At 43.3% G+C, this 17,657-nt stretch overlaps 3 protein-coding genes across 4 annotated transcripts in view; 1 reads left to right on the plus strand and 2 right to left on the minus strand.

The window, feature by feature from the left end:
* Positions 1-2,349, plus strand: part of LOC310826145 (aldo-keto reductase family 1 member C3-like) — a 33,559-nt gene extending 31,210 nt beyond the window's left edge. Inside the window, exons 10-11 of the mRNA XM_083700821.1 lie at positions 79-161; positions 1,488-2,349. Coding sequence (XP_083556947.1) covers positions 79-161; positions 1,488-1,530 — 126 coding nt within the window. The 3' untranslated portion in view covers positions 1,531-2,349. The remainder of the gene's footprint in view (positions 1-78; positions 162-1,487) is intronic.
* LOC310826186 (tigger transposable element-derived protein 1-like) overlaps positions 1-17,657 on the minus strand; it is a 1,677,490-nt gene that overhangs the window by 533,873 nt on the left and 1,125,960 nt on the right. The gene's annotated exons all lie outside the window — the stretch shown is intronic.
* On the minus strand, positions 1,845-12,816 carry USP18 (ubiquitin specific peptidase 18). Of its 2 annotated transcripts, none has more exons than XM_083700793.1 (11): positions 12,632-12,816; positions 11,341-11,511; positions 10,300-10,340; positions 8,932-9,077; positions 8,555-8,634; positions 7,530-7,676; positions 6,723-6,818; positions 5,569-5,736; positions 4,346-4,477; positions 3,424-3,473; positions 1,845-3,101 (listed from the first exon to the last, which is right to left on the minus strand). In XM_083700793.1, the coding sequence occupies exons 2-11, from the start codon at positions 11,422-11,424 to the stop codon at positions 3,047-3,049; spliced, it is 999 nt and encodes a 332-aa protein (XP_083556919.1). In that variant the 5' UTR covers positions 11,425-11,511; positions 12,632-12,816; the 3' UTR covers positions 1,845-3,046. The 2 variants fall into 2 exon arrangements, with proteins under 2 accessions (XP_083556919.1, XP_083556918.1); XM_083700792.1 differs by having other exon boundaries at positions 10,300-10,396; positions 12,632-12,814.

Consider the following 17,657-nt stretch of genomic DNA (forward strand, 5'->3'; position numbering starts at 1 on the left):
AGGTGCACAGCTCTGAGGTGCAAAAAGAAGACATGAGGTAAAAAAGCACCTCAGCATTTTATTTTCTCCCCCTGACAGGCATTTACTTTCCAGCTGTCTGAGGAGGATATGAAATCCATTGATGGCCTTCACAAAAACATGAGCTTTTCAAAAGCGGAAATGTAAGTCATATTTAAATAGTATGCATATGGATACATAAAAGTGGTTCATGCAAGAATTCATACTGCGAGAGCAAAAGGAAGAAAAGATCTGACATATTTTAGTTGCTACTCTGTTTCTGAGTATATTTGTAAAGGGATTTAAAGGTATGTGCCATTACTCTGAATTCATTTTTTTGCCCAGAAACAAACTGACAACCAATGGATCCCATACAAAAAAAAATAAATTCTTATGTATGCTCCCTTCAGCCAATGCATAATTTCCTTTTGTGGGAAATTAAACTAGCTCGCCCTATGCATTGTTTTACAACTGCCCTCGAAACTGCCCCAAGTAAAGCCAATTATAGTACCATTGAGAGAATTCCAGGATGTTCCCCGCAGTATTTAGAAGCCTCTAGGAAGGAGTGGAACTGGTAGTGGGCTAGCAACCCATATTTAGAGAGATCATCTCATTTGATTTTCTCTGCATGTGCATAAACTGGGAATGCAGGATCAACTTTCAGCCTCCCTGCTGAGTGGGCACTCAGTGGCAAACTTGGGGTGGTTACTATGTACTGTGTGAAATGGTCTTATGAGACAGTGGCTGGCAACTCATCAATATGCTTAGAGAATAACTTGCACTTAAATATTAGTAAGACAAAGGAGATGGTGTTGGACTTCCGGAGGAAGAGAGGGGAACCTGCTCCGTTGTGTATCGGGGGGGGGGGAGTCTCCTCCTTTAAATTCCTGGGAGTTCACCTTAGTGAGGACCTCACCTGGAAAATCAACATAACTCAGGTGGTCAGAAAGGCCCAACAGAGACTCCATTTCCTCAGGGTCTTGCAAAAGAATAATGTTAAACAACAATCGATGAACTCCTTTTACCGGTCCACAATAGAAAGTGTCCTTTCATATTGTATTACAGTGTGGTATGCTGCCCTGGTCTCTACAGAGGGTGGTGACTACAGCACATCTCATGGGCTGTCCCTTGAGTCCACTAGATGACATCGCAAGGGATTGTTGCCTTAGGAGAGTGAGAAAAATTCTCAGGGATGACTCACACCCCAGCCATCACCTCTTTAATCTTCTACCCTCGGGCAGGAGATATGGGATAATCAGCCGTACCAACAGGCTAAAAAATAGCTTCTATCCGTGGGCTGTTAGCCTGTTGAACGGAAAATAATATAGCGCAATTGACTTGTGAGGTGGTGCGTTGTTCGGTAAGAGATTGAATGTTTGGGGGGGGGAGGCTTGTTTAATTTCATTGTACACAGGATGTACAATGACAATAAAGGTATTATTATTATTATTACAATGCCTCTGAGGGTTGACTCTTTGGTTTTGTTTCAGATTTGCTGAGCACCCAAACTATCAGCCACCAGATGATGAATGACAACTCACCCCCCTCCCACCCCTCTCCCATTCTAAGAAGCCACCATAGTTCCACTCTGCTCACAGTATCAAAAATACATTTCAGCACAAATGAAAACTACTCTAGCCCAGTGTGAATGATTCTTTGATTTCATCTGCAGAAGTGGAGGAGAAATAAGAGGATTTTTGTTGTCGACGTTGTTTTCATAGGCACCTATTTAGCACTGCACACATGTTGGTTTAATAAGTATTGCCAGTGAGCATAAATATAATACAGGGAGCATAAATATAAAATAGTTTAGCCGATAGCCTGGAAAAATTAGTCTTAGTCTCAAGTTGTTATTGCAGCCCATTGATATTTTTATTTTATTTAGGCTGCTTTACAAGGCAAGGCAAAACACAGAAAAACTCAATAAATAAAAGCAAATACTCCTGTGGCATAGCAAGAAATGCACATTTCTCGAAGTTGTCAATTTAATTTAATGTTAAATGAGGTAATCTGCCAACAGCGGGGCTGCTTCACAATAAACTGCTTTATTTTCATGCAAGCAGCTTATATAAAATATGTACTAAATAATAATGTCAGTTAGCTTCTAGAATAAGGCATAAGATGCTAACAGAGATTCTATGCAACTCCTATCTATACTAGGAAAACAAGATTATCCAAACAGATGTTTCTGTGCTGGACAGAACCACACTGTGTGGTCTCATGCTAAATTGCCTGTTTTGTAGTCACTGAAATCAAATGTGCTTAAGAGTGCCTGAACCCTGTGTAGGACAAATGCTTGAGTCGTTTTCTAAATGAGTTGTACCATCTACTAGTGACACCCATACCCAGAAACATCTAACACAGAGATGGCTGAAATAAAATTGCACGACCTACTATAAGTAAATGCTTCCATGTTAGTGTGTGAGCAAAGGAGACTGAATATTGCAGCTGGTTTTGATATGCCCAGCAGATCCCAACCTCTGTACTTCTTGGGTCCAGAAGCCCATTGCATGTGATATGCGAGGATCTGCCATCGTCTCTACCCCCCTGCAGGTTCTGCTTTATAAAGGGGCAGCTAAGAAGTGTCACGGCTGAGGTAGAACAGAGAGGTTGGGATGGGGAGATGAAGGGTAATTCTATGCTGCATATAAACTGGCTCAACTGTGCAGAAAATCCTGGGAACTAGTTTTATGAAAAGTGTGTTGACCACTGTGTGGCGGCAGGGGAGTATAAGCTCTCTTAGAACAATTCTCAGTATCCTCGTGAAAATACAAGTCTCAAGACACTTAAACCACTGGCCCTGTCTCCTGTACTAGCCGGCTGCAGAGGGTCTGAAAGCGAGGCACTGTGTAACTTCCAAAGACAGATTGCAGATAAAAGTGTGTGTTTCTGAGCCTTCTTTCCAAAAGGTCTCCCTTCCTGGTGCTTTGAGTTCACATATCGCTTGTACTCTCCTGCACAAATGTGATGGACAGTCAGTCATCTGGTATTTGGAGAATCTGGACCAAAAAAATTGCAACCTCCCTGTGGTTGCCCTGAGTCAATCAGATCAGAGCTTCCCACAATTCCTTTTCAGGTAAACCAGGAGATAGGCTGTTTCACCCCTACAGGAAGGAGAAAATAAGCAAGTCAAAACCAAACAGCACAGTGGTCAACCTGAAGTTAGTCCTCAAATCTCTATCCAACAGAGTACATAGGATTAAGAAGATGCCCTATACCTACTTGGACCATTGATCCAATTTCTTCCCAACAATAAATGCCTAGGGTGGAAAAAGCTCATCTTGAAACCAAAACAAAATGCAATAATTTTTTTTTATTTTGTTTTCCAAACAGCCAGCTATACTCATTTCACTGCCTCCTCCAGCACCTCCCCCCCCCCCAGTTCTTCCAGTAGGATTAAGAGAAAAAACAGTCGGCCCGCCTTACCAGCGGAGATATGCTTTTCCATAGGTACATTTGACATCATCCCAGGATACCTGCAGAATACACAGTACAAGGAGCAAGAGCATGAGACAGATTCAAAGCCCCAGTCACATCCATTGCGAAAGCACATAAAATGTAGACCTAATATTAAAACTTTTTTTCTTATAGATGAAGAGAATTATTATAAGTTGTTACACAGCTGATAGATGACTCTGCGTGTATTTTTTAAAATTGAAAAAATCTTGGTTTAACTTTTTAAGCAGATGTGTAATTCACTTTTAAAGGAAAGATCTTTTCACAGACCACTATGCAGAGGTTTAAGACCTTTTACACACATCTTGTTCTGAATATTACCCAAAGATGTTAGGTGGCCATCTGCCATGGATGCTTTGGCTGATATTCCTGTATTGCAGGGGGTTAGACTAGATAACCCTCGGGATCCCTTCCAACTCCACAAATCTATGATTCTATGTAATTTTTGCTGCTACTGGACTTGGTTATCTTTTAATTAGGGCTGCTTCAGACAAGCCAAAATTAACCCATGATTTTATATATAAAATCTATAAATTGCCCAAGACTCCAGTCCCATAACTCAATGGGACCTTCTTCTGAGTAGACATGTATAGGATTGCACCGTTATTCACAAATGGCCCTAGCTGGATCAAGAACCACTAGCATAAATCAGAGGTGTCTATCTGTAGTGCTTCATGGCTTTGAATGGGAAGTGCATTCTGACATCCATTCAAATGCCCATTCCTTGTTTGTGCACAATTAGGGCTGGATTTGGACCATCGTCCAGCATGGCTTGCAACCTTTTTCAATGCGCTGACACACATTGTGGTTGGATCTTAGACCCTGATTTTGCCGGGAGCGGGGGAAGGGAAGGGAAGCAGGCACAACTCCACATACAGGCTGCCTTCCTCACCTGACAGACGCTTGAGTCGTTGAAGCAATACCACCTGCTTTCCGTGAGACTCCAAATGTATGCAGAGTAATGACCAAAGTTAGCTGATCCCGAGTGTGCAACAACCGCAAACAGATCATACAACCCATCATCCTGGAAAGAGTCATAGAGAGATATTTTCAATGGAAGACAGGAGAGACACAAAACAGGGAATTACTATCACTGGACAGGACCACGTCATATGCCTCAATAAGGCCTTTACAGCATTACACCTCCAGTATCTATCTGTATCAGACAGTGCCTTCCTGAGATAGAGATCCAGTGTAGTGCCATGATTAGTGTTGGACTAGGACCTGGAGACCAGGGTTCAAGATCCTACTCAGACATGAAGCTCATTGGGTGACCTTGGACTGGTCACTGTCTCTTAGCCGACCCTACCTCATGGATTGTTTTGAGGATAAAATGGGGAGGGGGAAAACCATGAATGCCACATTGAGCTCCATGGAGGAAATGTAAATCAAAAAAATACATGTTTTGGGGTCCAATATACCCAAAACAACATTTTCGGCAGGCTTATTCTCCATTTCAAATTTAAAGAAATGTTTTCCGTTTTCCATTGTTTACATTGCATAGCACTTCTAATTCCCTATTCCCAGTGCTTTTTTAATAGAAAAAAGGTGGTGGTACTCAATATGAAGTTGTTACAGTAAGTGCCACACTTTTAACATGGGGGGGGAGGTGCCAGTACTGCGGAGCCTTGAGTACCCCCAGAAAAAGCACTACCTATTCTCCCCGCTTTTTTTAGAGAATAGACCATCGTGCTTCTCTGACTCCCCACCGACCAAAGCGCTTCATCCTTATGTCTTCCTTGAGCATACCTCTTAAAGAGGGGAATTTCTGCTGTGGGGTGGGGATAGGAGACAACAATGTCTTCCTCAAATACTGTTGCAGAACAAACAGTATAGCGACCTTGAAGTTGAAATGACATCCCTTTCTGGGACCTGTTAATTCCTGCTTCATAATATTGAGGCACCTTCTTGCTTTAGCCTATAGGTTGGGAACCTGTGGTCCTCCAGACATTGCTGAACTATAAGCCCCCTCATCCCAGGCCATTGACCATGCTTCCTGATGGGAATTGCAGTTCATCAATGTTGGAAGAACCAGAAGTTTTCCACATCCGCTCTGGGCCATTTCATTATGCCTTCTAAGTCCGAAGCGAATGATGATGCAGGTACGTGTCCCACCTCCTGCGCATCCTGGTTGTACTGTTCTGGCGTCAGGATCTCACTGAAATTTAGGCTCTGTGGGAAGGCTAAGGAATGGCTGATTTTCCGGGTCTGGCTGCCTTCTGTGCAGCAGAAACGCTTTAGGTGCAGCATCAATGTCTGTGGCAGACGCGTAACTCTCATGCCCTGCAAAATCGATGCACACCAACAATGAAAGACAAAGACTGGAATACAGAGGTCAGCATAAAATAGTTGCAAAGCATTCTTGCAAGGGACTACTGATCCAGGGAAATCACGCCCTTTTCACCCTTCTGAAAACCTAGATCCCAATGCTGCGTTTAGCAAATTGCCACTAGTCACTGTGCCGTTTGCCCTCCTAGGTGTGTGACATCATACTGGGTCATAAGGAAAAGCTTAACTAAGTGTAAAATGATTAACCAATAGGAACCCAAGGGGAGGAAGAGTTAGAGTTGTTAAGAAGTAAGTCTGGAGTTAGAGAAGGGAGACGGAGGATAAGTCTGTGGGTTGGGCTAGTTTGATGCGAGACAGTGAGAGAATCTGTTAAGAGGAGTCAGATAGACAGTTGGGATAATCAGTTAGAAGGTATTAGGAAGGTATAGGTCAGTAAAGAAACTAAGATTAAGAAACTGACAAGAAAAATTATCTGAAACCATAAACTTGTTAATGCTTATAAAATAAACTTGGTTATTTGGTTTAATGTTAACAACTGTCTGGACTCAGTGTGTACCCGAGAGAAACGGGTTGGTGGCAGTGGGGAAGTGATTGCAGTGGTGGCACAGGGATCAATAGACCGTCAAACGTCTGGAGACCCTGTGAGAACGCCACAGTCATCTCAACCACTTCATACAGGGTGGGAACCGCCTTGTGAATTGGGGTGTAAATACCTTGGAAACACATGAAGCTACCTTGCCAGGCTATAGCTCCATCTAGCTGAGTCTCATCTACCCTGACAGGCCACAGCTCTCCAGAATTTCAGCCCTACCTAGAGATGCCAGAGATTGAATCTGGGAACTTCTGAATTCAAAGAAAATGCCCTGCCAATAATGGCCAAAAGCGAGACCCCATGATTCTTCTATGAACAAATATCCTCATCCAACATGGAAACAACATGAAGCTCCAAGGATTGAATTAACGTTCAAAGGCAACATTACCCGTAGATGTGGTGTTTCCAAGCCACACTGTTCGCAGTGGCATGCATTTTCATCCACCAGCTGTTCCGGCGCAAAGAAACAACGCAGTGAATCTCCCTAGAAGGATTGAATGAGGTAAAGAGCAGAGATTAGTCCCACGTGCCCAGAGGAATTCATGCTGGCTGGCACTGATGCGAGTGAGAATCCAGAAGAATCTGGAGGGCTACAAGTCATACAATTGGTACCAATTGCACGTTGTGTGTATTTCTGGGAAATACACAGGTCTTCAACCCAGTGGGAGCCATAGGTTTTTAAAAAGTTGTTACACTTGCTTCCAAGGAGTCTGGAGCAGCATCCATGGGGTTTTCTGCTAATCCTTCCGTTTTGGCTCTGGCCTGATTTCAGATATGCTACTACACTGGATTATTGTGTCTCAGAGTCTACCTTCAGACAAGGTAAGTACCCACCATCACCCATATACCAGGCCATATTTGCCAAGTTCTCCCACATCTGTCTGCCCTGAGATCTTCAGGTGAAGAGTGGTATGTAAATTTAATATTATATCATCATCATTGCCTCTTACTTTGCCCTATTGCCCACTGCTTTGGCCCACCTTTCTTTCTGGAGTTTTGTTTCTTTGTTTAGCCTCCTCTGCCCCACTTTCCATTTCTGGGGCCCTTCCGCAGCAGAAACACTGTGTTGATATTAAGCTTTCAGTGTGAGCACACCCTCTACAGGACAGGAGAGAGCACCACACTAGAAACCCAGTTCTGACCCATTTGCTTAAATGGGATGAAGCACAATGAGATGGAGACCCTCTTCACATACCAATGTCCTGACTGGGTGAGAATCAGAATCAAACATTGGGAGTGGGAACATCAGCAAGTTGCTATCCTTCTTCATTTCGGCTGAGCACTTTTGACACACTAGGTTCTGCTGCAGCTGGATGGTGTGCAGGAGAGCCAGGCTTTCAACCTTAAAGAGAGGGGAGGAGAAAACCAGAAGCGAATAAATAATGTGCTCTGTGTTGTCAACAAGCACTGCTCTTTGCGTGATTCCACTGACAGGCCTCAAACTGGTGCCCATTAGAGTAAAAACAAGCATAAAGCCATCACCAAGCCCAATTATCTGCCTCACTACAGAATCCTCTATTCAGCAGATCTAACGCAGACATTTGTCTAATCTTCTTTTAAAGTCATCCAAGATGGTGGCTATCCTTCTTTCTTGTCTATGTTTACTATTGTTTTATTACTAGGCTGTGGGTGTCCCCCCCCCAAAAAAAAGAATGGTTGGATTAATTTTATTTTTTAATTAAATACACCACTTTTGAATGAAAAAAGCTGTTTATAAAGTTAATGAACAGAATAGGAGATCACAGTGTACTTTAAATGGAGAGCAGGGCTGGGGAAGGTGAATCAGATTAAAGGATCCTGGAGAGAGTTGTGTACTCAGTATTTTTAAGTTTATGCTATCAAAGTCTTTGTTACATGCTTCTGGGTTTTGTATTTTATGTGTGATGGGAACTCTGCAAATTAAAAGGGCACAACCCAGAGCCATATTGCAAGTTAGAATAATAGTGTGATTTCAATTGCATGTTTTCTTAAATAGTAGCCATGGTGGGTGGAGATCCAGGGGAGCAGATCCCATTTCTGCTACCTTAACTGATTTATTTGCAGAGTTATACAGAACTGTCTGGCAGGGCTCCGAACATAAGCCTGCATCATAAGTTCTGATTTTTCAACAAGGGACAAAAGTATTCTTGGCTATACTTTAAGGGCCTCTGCAGGTAACTCATTGTGTCTGCATACAACATGGAAATAACATGTTTTCCTTTGCAAAATCCGGACTCTTACCAGATTCACGTTTGTGATTTGGTCCTTAATTAGGTTCCAGAGGATCAAGAAGAGTTGAGAAGCATCATACAGAACAAGCACTAGACAAAAGGAAGAGGCGCAAGCAAAATTTAGCACAACAGCTTGTTTATGCCTTTCCCAAATTCCTCTATTTTTGCCCCTTTCCTCCAGATTCCAATGCTCTCTCTATATTTTTAGCAGCCAACCTTCCATTCTTGCCCCATCAATCCACAAACACAGCCTGACTACCGTTTCCGAAGACGTTTATCAAAACACCTCTGCACGTGTTCTGTAGGGGGAGGGCTTAACTATAAGCAACCCCCACCCTCCAAATGACACCTCCCTAGGGGAACAGAAAGGCTCCACTTGCCCCTTACATTTCACATTGTGCATTGAGAGGCAGCGGACAAGATCCAAGGGATGCACAGATCTTCTCTTGCTCCGTTGCATCTGCTCCAGAAGCAAGAGCATTTGATAAGGGACGCTTGCTTTCTGCTCCGCAGCTTCAAACGGCACTTTGATCCTGGCAACAGAAAGAAGGGAAGCTATCACCGCACTTCACAGTCAGAAAGCACGGGGCCTCGTGCTTTAAGGCTGCCATCTTAGTCACAACAGAAAAGGGTTGTTGTTTTTCAAGAACTATGTGTAATCACACATATAATGACTTGCAAATGCATTCGTTAAATGGAAGTTTAAGCAGGAACCTAGCAAAGGTTTAAATGCCAGGGTTGGCTTTCCACACTCCATAAATGATGGAATTTGCATCTGCAAGATATAGCTATGGCAACCTACATGGATTTAAAAGCAGATAAGAAAAATTCATGAAGGGTAAGTCAGTCAGTAACTACTACCCGTGATGGCTTGTTCTCCCTCAAGTGTTACAGGTGATATGCCTCTGAAAGCCAGTTACTGCAAATCAAAAGTGCAGAGAGGGCTTTTGCACTCAGGTTCTGCCTGCGGGATTCCCATAGGTATTCAACTGGTCAGTGTGAGAACAGGAAAGCAGACTAGATGGGTCTTATCCCGCAGGGCTCTTCTTATGGTCTAAGGGGCCTTCACATGCTATCTAGTAAAGGTAAAGGTAAAGGGATCCCTAACCATTAGGTCCAGTCACGGACGACTCTGGGGTTGCGGCGCTCATCTAGCTCTACTGGCCAAAGGAGCAGGCATACAGCTTCCGGGTCATGTGGCCAGCATGACTAAGCCGCTTCTGGCAAACCAGAGCAGTGCACAGAAATGCTATCTAGTACCTGTGTACAAGTTGTCTGTACCTGGGTTCAGCTAATCCTAAGTAGGAGTCTACAAATGTTGATTTTAAAATCACTTGCTTTAAAAAAAAAAAAGTACAGTGATTTGAATCCAAACCACTGCTCTTGGAGGGTGGAAAAAAATGCTCCATTTTTAAATTAAGCTAGGGTTGCCATAAGTCCAGGAAATCCCAGACATGTCCTCTTTTGGGAGGCCTATGTCCATTTTTACAAGTTATAGCAATTGTCCAAGTTTGGGGAGGTTTGGTTTTTAATCTTCAATTTATTTATTTATTTTACTTATTGTTGTTGTTGTTGTTTTGTGCACACTCTGGTTGCGGTCATCGCCAAAAAAAGCTCAACAACCTTTTCTGTCCAGATTTTTACTCTGTGAAATATGCCAACCCGAATTAAGCATTTCCCCCACCCCACTGCCCTCTAGAGAAAGAGATTTTGATCCAAAGCACTGCACCGGATGGTGGGGAAATCCTCACTCACCTCCGGAGTATCATAGTGAACTGTCTGTTCGTGAACAAGACCTGAAGCAAGGAGTTGAGGCAGCAGTTTAGTCCAATATTGTACAGGCCAACAGCTCCTGGAAATAAGAGACAACACCCAGACAAGCAGCTTTGGTTAAGGGCAGGGAGAATGACACACTTTTGACTTAAGGTTGCAATCCTATGGGCACTTTCTTTGGATTAGATTTCATGCGGGGGGGGGTGGACTTGCTTCAGTGTAAATAGGCATAGAATCTAAAGCTAAATTACATGAAACTTTGGGTGGGGGGATAAATTTGATTAAGTTCATCGTTAAAGGTTCACTGTTTTCAAAACAATGCACAAGCCAAAACTGGTCATTTGAGGTGAGAATAATGCTGGTGGACAACAAAAGAGGTTTAAAGACTCAAGGGAAATCTTAAAAAATGTAGTATAAACACAGACAACTGGCCTGTGAGTGCTCCAGTTTGAGAAGAGCCTTTACCAAAGGTGCCGTGGGCTTTGAAAACGCTTGAACTCAGGACGAAAGGGGGAAAGGTGCTAAGAGGAAGGCATGCTTGGCAAACCCTTACCATTATCAACTCCCTCCCGGAAACCTATGTCCCCACTGTGGAAGGATGTGTGGATCTAGAATTGGCCTCCACAGTCACTTATGGACTCACTGTTGAGACCGTGTTCATGGAAGACAATCTTACTTGGCTACGAGTGATCGCCAAAGACAAGCAAGATAAAAGTACTGTTGCGCTCTAGGGTAATTTCTACACACACTCACATCCTGCTCTTCACCTTCCACTCAGACAAGCAAGAAGTCTTATCAGAGTTCAAGAACACATTTCATCCAGGCAAAAACATATGAGGAGGGTCTGAAGCAGGGTTGGTGAGGGGTGTGGCCTGGGGACAGCTGCGTAGCTTGGGAGAGGGTGGGGACCGAGGTGTGTGTGCCAAGGGCCAGACAGAGAATCCCAGAGGGCCACAGTCAGTCCCCAGGCCTAAGGTTCCCCACCCCTGAGAAATGAAAATGTAAGAAAAATATTAAAAGTACCATTTCTTGCGTCTGCCATCCCACAAATCTCTGGGAGCTTCTGGCTGCATGTCTCCAAAGCTTCCTCTGTAGAGCTCTCTTCATCTGCCTCGGCTGTCATCGTCTGATATTCCTCCAGCTTGAATGTCCTTTTTGGCTTTGGACGTCCAGCTCTCTGACCCATCAAACGTACTATAATGCAACACAAATAGACAAGATGCAAATCACTTAACCCCCAAACAAGCACCTCATTTTATCTCATGTAGTCTCTTGTTGCTGCTGCTGCTATTTTTCCAGGAGGGGGAGAAGGGCTTGCTGGTCACCGTGTATCATCATTTCTTATTTTTATTCTCTTTAATGTCATATACCTGGAGCAGTTGGCCAGGCAGGTATATTTTATTCTTTTTCACTTTAAACATATATTACCCTTTCCTACACCAAGTGTTTACTCCCATGCAAATGTGTTTAGCACCAGGGCAGCAGCAGCAGCAAATGCCATTTTATTCCTGAAGCTCACGATGGTGCTATGATGTACGTGTGTTTAAAATGAAAACCTGCACATGCTCAGAGTATTTCTTTCTCTTTCCCCCTCATCACAGGGCTGGCTGGCAAATTTGGGGGTTTTGATCTAACTTATCAGGAAGAAAATAAATGTTAATGGTGTGGTTCAGAAGTGAAGTTATAAGCACCACAGTCTAAAGTGGTGGCATTGTAGGGGCAACATAAGCATTCAGACCAGGGTCAAAATTTTTGCCTGGTGATGGCTGGGGCTGGAGAGAACTGAAGTCAGAGACATCTGGAGGACACTAGGTGAACCCGGACTTCAGCAAGAGACTCTCGCTGCACTTTTAAATAGGGCAAACCAAATTTTCTCTGCTATAAGAGTACGCCAGTTTCTGAGTTAAAAATGGAGGTAGAATATGATCCCTTATCCATGTCGCTCTGCACTCTTTAATTTTGGAGTAAACCCAATGAACCCTCTGGGGCTCCTTTCTATTTCCTATTATTTTGTTTCTGAACAAGTAGTTTTTGTCAACCTGCTGATAAGTCTGGGGAGGCGTTCCTGATCGCAAAGAGCCATCCCGGTAGAATGAAGTTAAGAACTGAATCACTAAATTGGGTCATCTAGTCCACCCCGCTGCAGTGCAGAACTCGAACCCACGACTCTGAGACTAAGAGTGTCGTGCAAACAGCGCGATTTTCCCAAAGCAAGTGGAGCACCGACTCTCTCCGAAGAGCTGAAATATTTAAAAAAAACAAGCAAGCAAACGGGGTATGCAACGTTTCGGGCACGAGAAGAATGGGGACTTACTGCGCCTCGACCGCCAGCCGCCCGGATCTCCTCGCTGCCCCACTTCACTTCGCTTTCCACGAGCGTGGAAACGAGACCATCCGCGCCTCGCTTGCCAAGCTTCCCTTCTGAGCGCGGCGCGCCTCGGCTAGAGGGCAGAGCGGAGCCGCCGAGATGAGTTTTGATTTCCCCTTTTGAGAGAACAGCTTGGAAAGTGAAACTTAAGCGCGGCTCCGGAGCAGCTCCGCCCCCACCCGCTTCCAGCAGAAAAGGGACCGCACCAGAGCCGGGCTTAGGTTTGATGAAGGTAATGGGGCCCTTTATATGTCCAGCTGCCCTTTGTCAACAACAAATCGTCGCTGTTTTTTGTGTGTGTTGAATATATGCTATATGGTAATTTATGGACCTCATAGGAGCAAACCAGAGATATTTTAGGGAGCAGGCGAGCAGGCTAGTTTTATTTTATTTGTCTTATATTTTGGAAATGCACAACCAGGTTTTTTTTCCTTTAATTTTTTTGGGGGGCCCCAAGAGAGTGGGACCCTAAGCTATAGCTTGTTTAGCTTATACGTAAATCCGGCACTGGATCACATGTTAGGCGCGCTTCTGCATTTTCAATTATTAGAGGGATGCAGGTAGCTAAGCAGGGTCCGGTACGTCGTTGTTTTTTTAATGCCCGCATGGAGGGGTGAGCAGATATTTGTTTTTAGTTTAATGCTATGCCACTGCAGACTGCCTTTTATCTAGATGCCCTCCAGGGATGATTTTTAATCATGGTGATCTCAAATAATGTTGCTGGCGGGCACCTGTGTTGTTTGAGCTTGATCACTGCCAGATTTACATATAAGCTAAACAAGCCATAGCTTAGGGCCCCACTCTCTTGGGGGCCGCAAAAAAAATTAAAGAAAAAACTGGATGTAGATTTCCAAAAAATAAAACTAAAATAAAACCTACATACAGCAACAGTGTTTTGTGTTGTGTAGGCTCCTACGATGTAAGTAATGGGCCCTCCCTAAAATATAAAGATACCTTCAGTATCTTAGGGCCTCATCAAACCTAAATCCGGCCCTGAGCCTGATCCTATATGTTACACAGAGGGAAGTGCCCACTGAATTCAATGAGGCTGACATCCATTATACCTTACCTGGCTGTGCCATTGAAGTCAATGGGCTTACTTCTGAGTATAGGATTGAACTGTCATTCCTAAATATGACCAGTCCTGTGTATGCTTTCTAGGGAATAAGCCCTGACTGAGATCAGTGCAACTTCCTCCTGAGGAAGGAGAAAAGTACAGTGGTACCTCGGATTACATACTCCGCTAACCCAGAAATAGTGCTTCAGGTTAAGAACTTTGCTTCAGGATGAGAACAGAAATCGTGCTCCGGCGGTGCGGCAGCAGCAGGAGGCCCCATTAGCTGAAGTGGTGCTTCAGGTTAAGAACAGTTTCAGGTTAAGTACGGACCTCCGGAACGAATTAAGTACTTAACCCGAGGTACCACTGTATGGTAAATCTCACCAGCATAACTTGGACTCCCCCCCCCCCCCCATTATCATGCCACACTGCATCCAAAATGTATTTCAGAAGATTCATCGTAAGCCAAGTTATGGCAACTGATTCATTCTTTCACAAAATGGGACTTGACACTGAGAACAGTTATATGATCTCTGCCCCCTAATCCACCGGCCTTCAATTGTTGGGACTCGATCACACACACACACACACCGCTGGGTTGTGTGAGTGACAGCTGCCTCAATCAGCAGTGATCAGACCTTCCCCACAGCCTTTAAGTTTCATTTCTTCACTTCTGCCTATGTCAATAGTGGGAGCTCAGCTACTATTGTTTCCTGGTCTCAGCGGGTTTCTGTCAAACCTCAGGTCTGTTTTTCATTTAATGTGCTAAAGCTGTGGTTTAGTGGGAGACCGCATGATTTGCATGCAGAAGATCAAAGGCTGAATTTTCCTGCATCTCCTAATAGGGCTAGGAGAGACCCAGTGTGCCAAACACTGAGAGGTTTAAAAATGTCCTCACCAGTTTGGCCACCTGACTGCTTCAGACGATATGGAACATAGCATTTCCCCAGCCCTCCTGTTAGGTAGCTTGACAAAAGTTTCGTTTCATAGAGTCGCAGAGGCGAAGGGGATGCATTCAGGAAATTCAGAAATGGAATATTCCCCAAAGGTGTTGCCACAGTAGATTGGGGAACAAGAACCCGTGTCTGGGTTTGCCACAGTGAATAGTCCCTGTTAATAAGGCCATTATCAAGGCCTGTCCCTTTCTACGTTTTATTTCTTGCTGACCTTCATGTTTACAAACCACCCCACAACTAGGTAGATTTGGTGCCTGCAACTCAAAATGCCATTTCATGCACCTGATGGACAGTAGTTAGGAGTGAGGGGGAAATTTCATCCATTTCGTTCTCGTAAAGATGAATCTACCATGAATCTGCATTTTCAGGAGCAATACACAAAACGAAACACAGCCCTCTTTCAAAAGTTACACTTCTCTGAATTTTGCAATGTAGTTTTCAAGCCAAGTAATGCGTACAAAAATGTATGTGCCAGGGTAAAGCGTACATTAAAATGCATATATTGGTGAAATTAACATAGAAAAATGCATTTTATATGGGGGAATGAATTGCAAATACATGTATATTAGGATAAATTTGCACTAAAATGCTGATAAATTTTCACAAGTCCTTTTTTAAGGAACTAATGCAGAAATGTGGAGAACTGAACTTAGCAAGTGGGGGGGGTTTACAAATTGAGAGAAAATGAAACTGACAACACCCCTAGCTGTGGCCCATGAATAGTTGTGCCATAATAAATGTGTCACAAGGGTCAAATGTATCTGTGTATTCTAAGTATTGTTAGCAACAGAAATGTAATAATTTCCTCAAGAATGATCATTAATCGTCTAACAGTAACTCATACCGCTGTATGTCAGTGATGAGGAGAAAAGCAGACCCTCCTGAATTAGAAAATTTGCTAAGGTCTGATAAAACAAACATAATTAGGTTGACAACAGGATAATAGATTTGGGGTTTTTTTTAAAAAAATGTCAAATTCTTACTGGAAGAAAAGAATGTGAAATGTGAAAATCCACATATGTTGCTTGAAGAGACATTAAATTAAGTAATTTCTGGGATTAGTTTAAACTGGGAAATATCTGATTTGATTGATTTTTTTCTGGGATCTTAATTACTTAGTAAACTCAATGAAATTATCTTATTTAATTACAAATAGCCCATCGAGCTGAGTTCTCTGGGACTGATTGCCTCACTAAGTTAGAAAATTAAACAAGACATTCTTGTGTAACATTATATGTATTTAAATATACTTACGATATATATTTTATGATTAACAACATTACTTTATGGTAACAACAACGTCACTTTTTATGTAGAAAGGCATTGAAATGATAGAAGATTTTACTTATGTACATTCAACAGTACTTGTTTCTCCCCCCAAAAATGGATTTTTATTTTTATTTTTGGTAAAAAGGATGGGGAAATGCACTTAAAGGTGGAGTAACACTTTGTTGATGCAATGTTATGAGACCACCCACAAACAAATCAGAATGAATGCTCAATAAATGGTCAAGGTCTTCTAACCTCCTTGCAAAGTGGGTGCAAACAAATCAGGAAGAAGGCTCAATAAACAGGTCACCTGGAACGAGGAGGGGGCTGAAATGCACACAAGCCTAGCACATGCGAGTGCATAATAATAAAACTTTTTAAAGGCATCCCTGACATATCTCCAGAGGATAAAATGAGGGAAATGTTTTACCTGGAACAAGTATCAGAAAATCGGACTGTCTACTGCTGTAGCTATAAAGGTAAAAGTAAAGGGACCCCTGACCATTAGGTCCAGTCGTGACCGACTCTGGGGTTGCAGCGCTCATCTCGCTTTATTGGCCGAGGGAGCTGGCGTACAGCTTCCGGGTCATGTGGCCAGCATGACTAAGCTGCTTCTGGTGAACCAGAGCAGCGCTTGGAAATGCTGTTTACCTTCCCACTGGAGCAGTACATATTAATCTACTTGCACTTTGGGGTGCTTTCGAACTGCTAAGTTGGCAGGAGCAGGGAACGAACAATGGGAGCTCACGCCGTCGCGGGGATTCAAACCGCGACCTTCTGATCAGTAAGTCCTAGGCTCTGTGGTTTAACCCACAGTGCCACCCGCATCCCTCACTGTAGCTATAAGGCAAGGGTAAAAAAGATGAAGAAGGCAGGACTATAGGAGCCTAGCCCACTTGGAGATATTCCATGCCCCCTTCCAGAATGTTGAATGTTCTTTCTTCCTTTTAAAATTCAACTTTGTAGCCTTTTTTGTCGAGTTATAAGCAGGTGCGTAGCCAATATTTTACCCAATTGCTTACAAAGAAATAACGCAGACTAATGTATTCCAGATCTTTTAGACTACTTGTGTTTCATCTGTTGCAATGATTCCCTACTGCATTCAGCCTCCTCACTTCAGAATTTCTGGCTATGAACCTGGAATGTAGGACAGTTGAAGCATAAATCCTAACCAGGGATGTTGCAACAGCCCCTGAGTCCTGTGTCACTCGTGCCGTACTGGTACTAACGGGTACTATCTGGCTTTTTTTTTCTTGGACTGCTTTAAGAAAGGAGCAGAATACAGTGGTACCTCGCAAGATGAAAGCCTCGCAAGACGAAAAACGCGCAAGACGAAAGGGTTTTCCGTTTTTTGAGTCGTTCCGCAAGACGAATTTCCCTATGGGCTTGCTTCGCAAGACGAAACGTCTTGCGAGTTCTTGCGAGTTTGTTTCCTTTTTCTTAAAACCGCTAAGCCGTTAATAGCCGCTAATAGCCGCTAAGCCACTAATAGCCGTGCTTCGCAAGACGAAAAAACCGCAAGACGAAGAGACTTGCGGAACGGATTAATTTCGTCTTGCGAGGCACCACTGTACTTCCTCCCCCTCACAATATAAGGCATAATAAAGAAAGGAAGTCACTGGAAATTGTTTTTTTTTTTTTTTTTGCAGATGGATGGTCTATTTTTTATATATGCTGCAGGAGTAGGCAC

This window comes from Podarcis gaigeae (genome assembly GCF_964106915.1).
Source record: "Podarcis gaigeae genome assembly, chromosome: 10".
NCBI classification, from domain to species: domain Eukaryota; kingdom Metazoa; phylum Chordata; class Lepidosauria; order Squamata; family Lacertidae; genus Podarcis; species Podarcis gaigeae.

Excerpts from the sequence above, each read along its gene's own strand:
- USP18 (XM_083700792.1), bottom strand. The coding sequence starts at position 11,503 with ATGGGTCAGAGAGCTGGACGTCCAAAGCCAAAAAGGACATTCAAGCTG. Across the intron at positions 7,677-8,554 it reads AAATCACAAACGTGAATCTG|GTTGAAAGCCTGGCTCTCCT; the intron begins GTAAGAGTCCGG and ends CCTCTCTTTAAG. Across the intron at positions 3,102-3,423 it reads GGAAAAGCATATCTCCGCTG|GGGTGAAACAGCCTATCTCC; the intron begins GTAAGGCGGGCC and ends TCCTTCCTGTAG.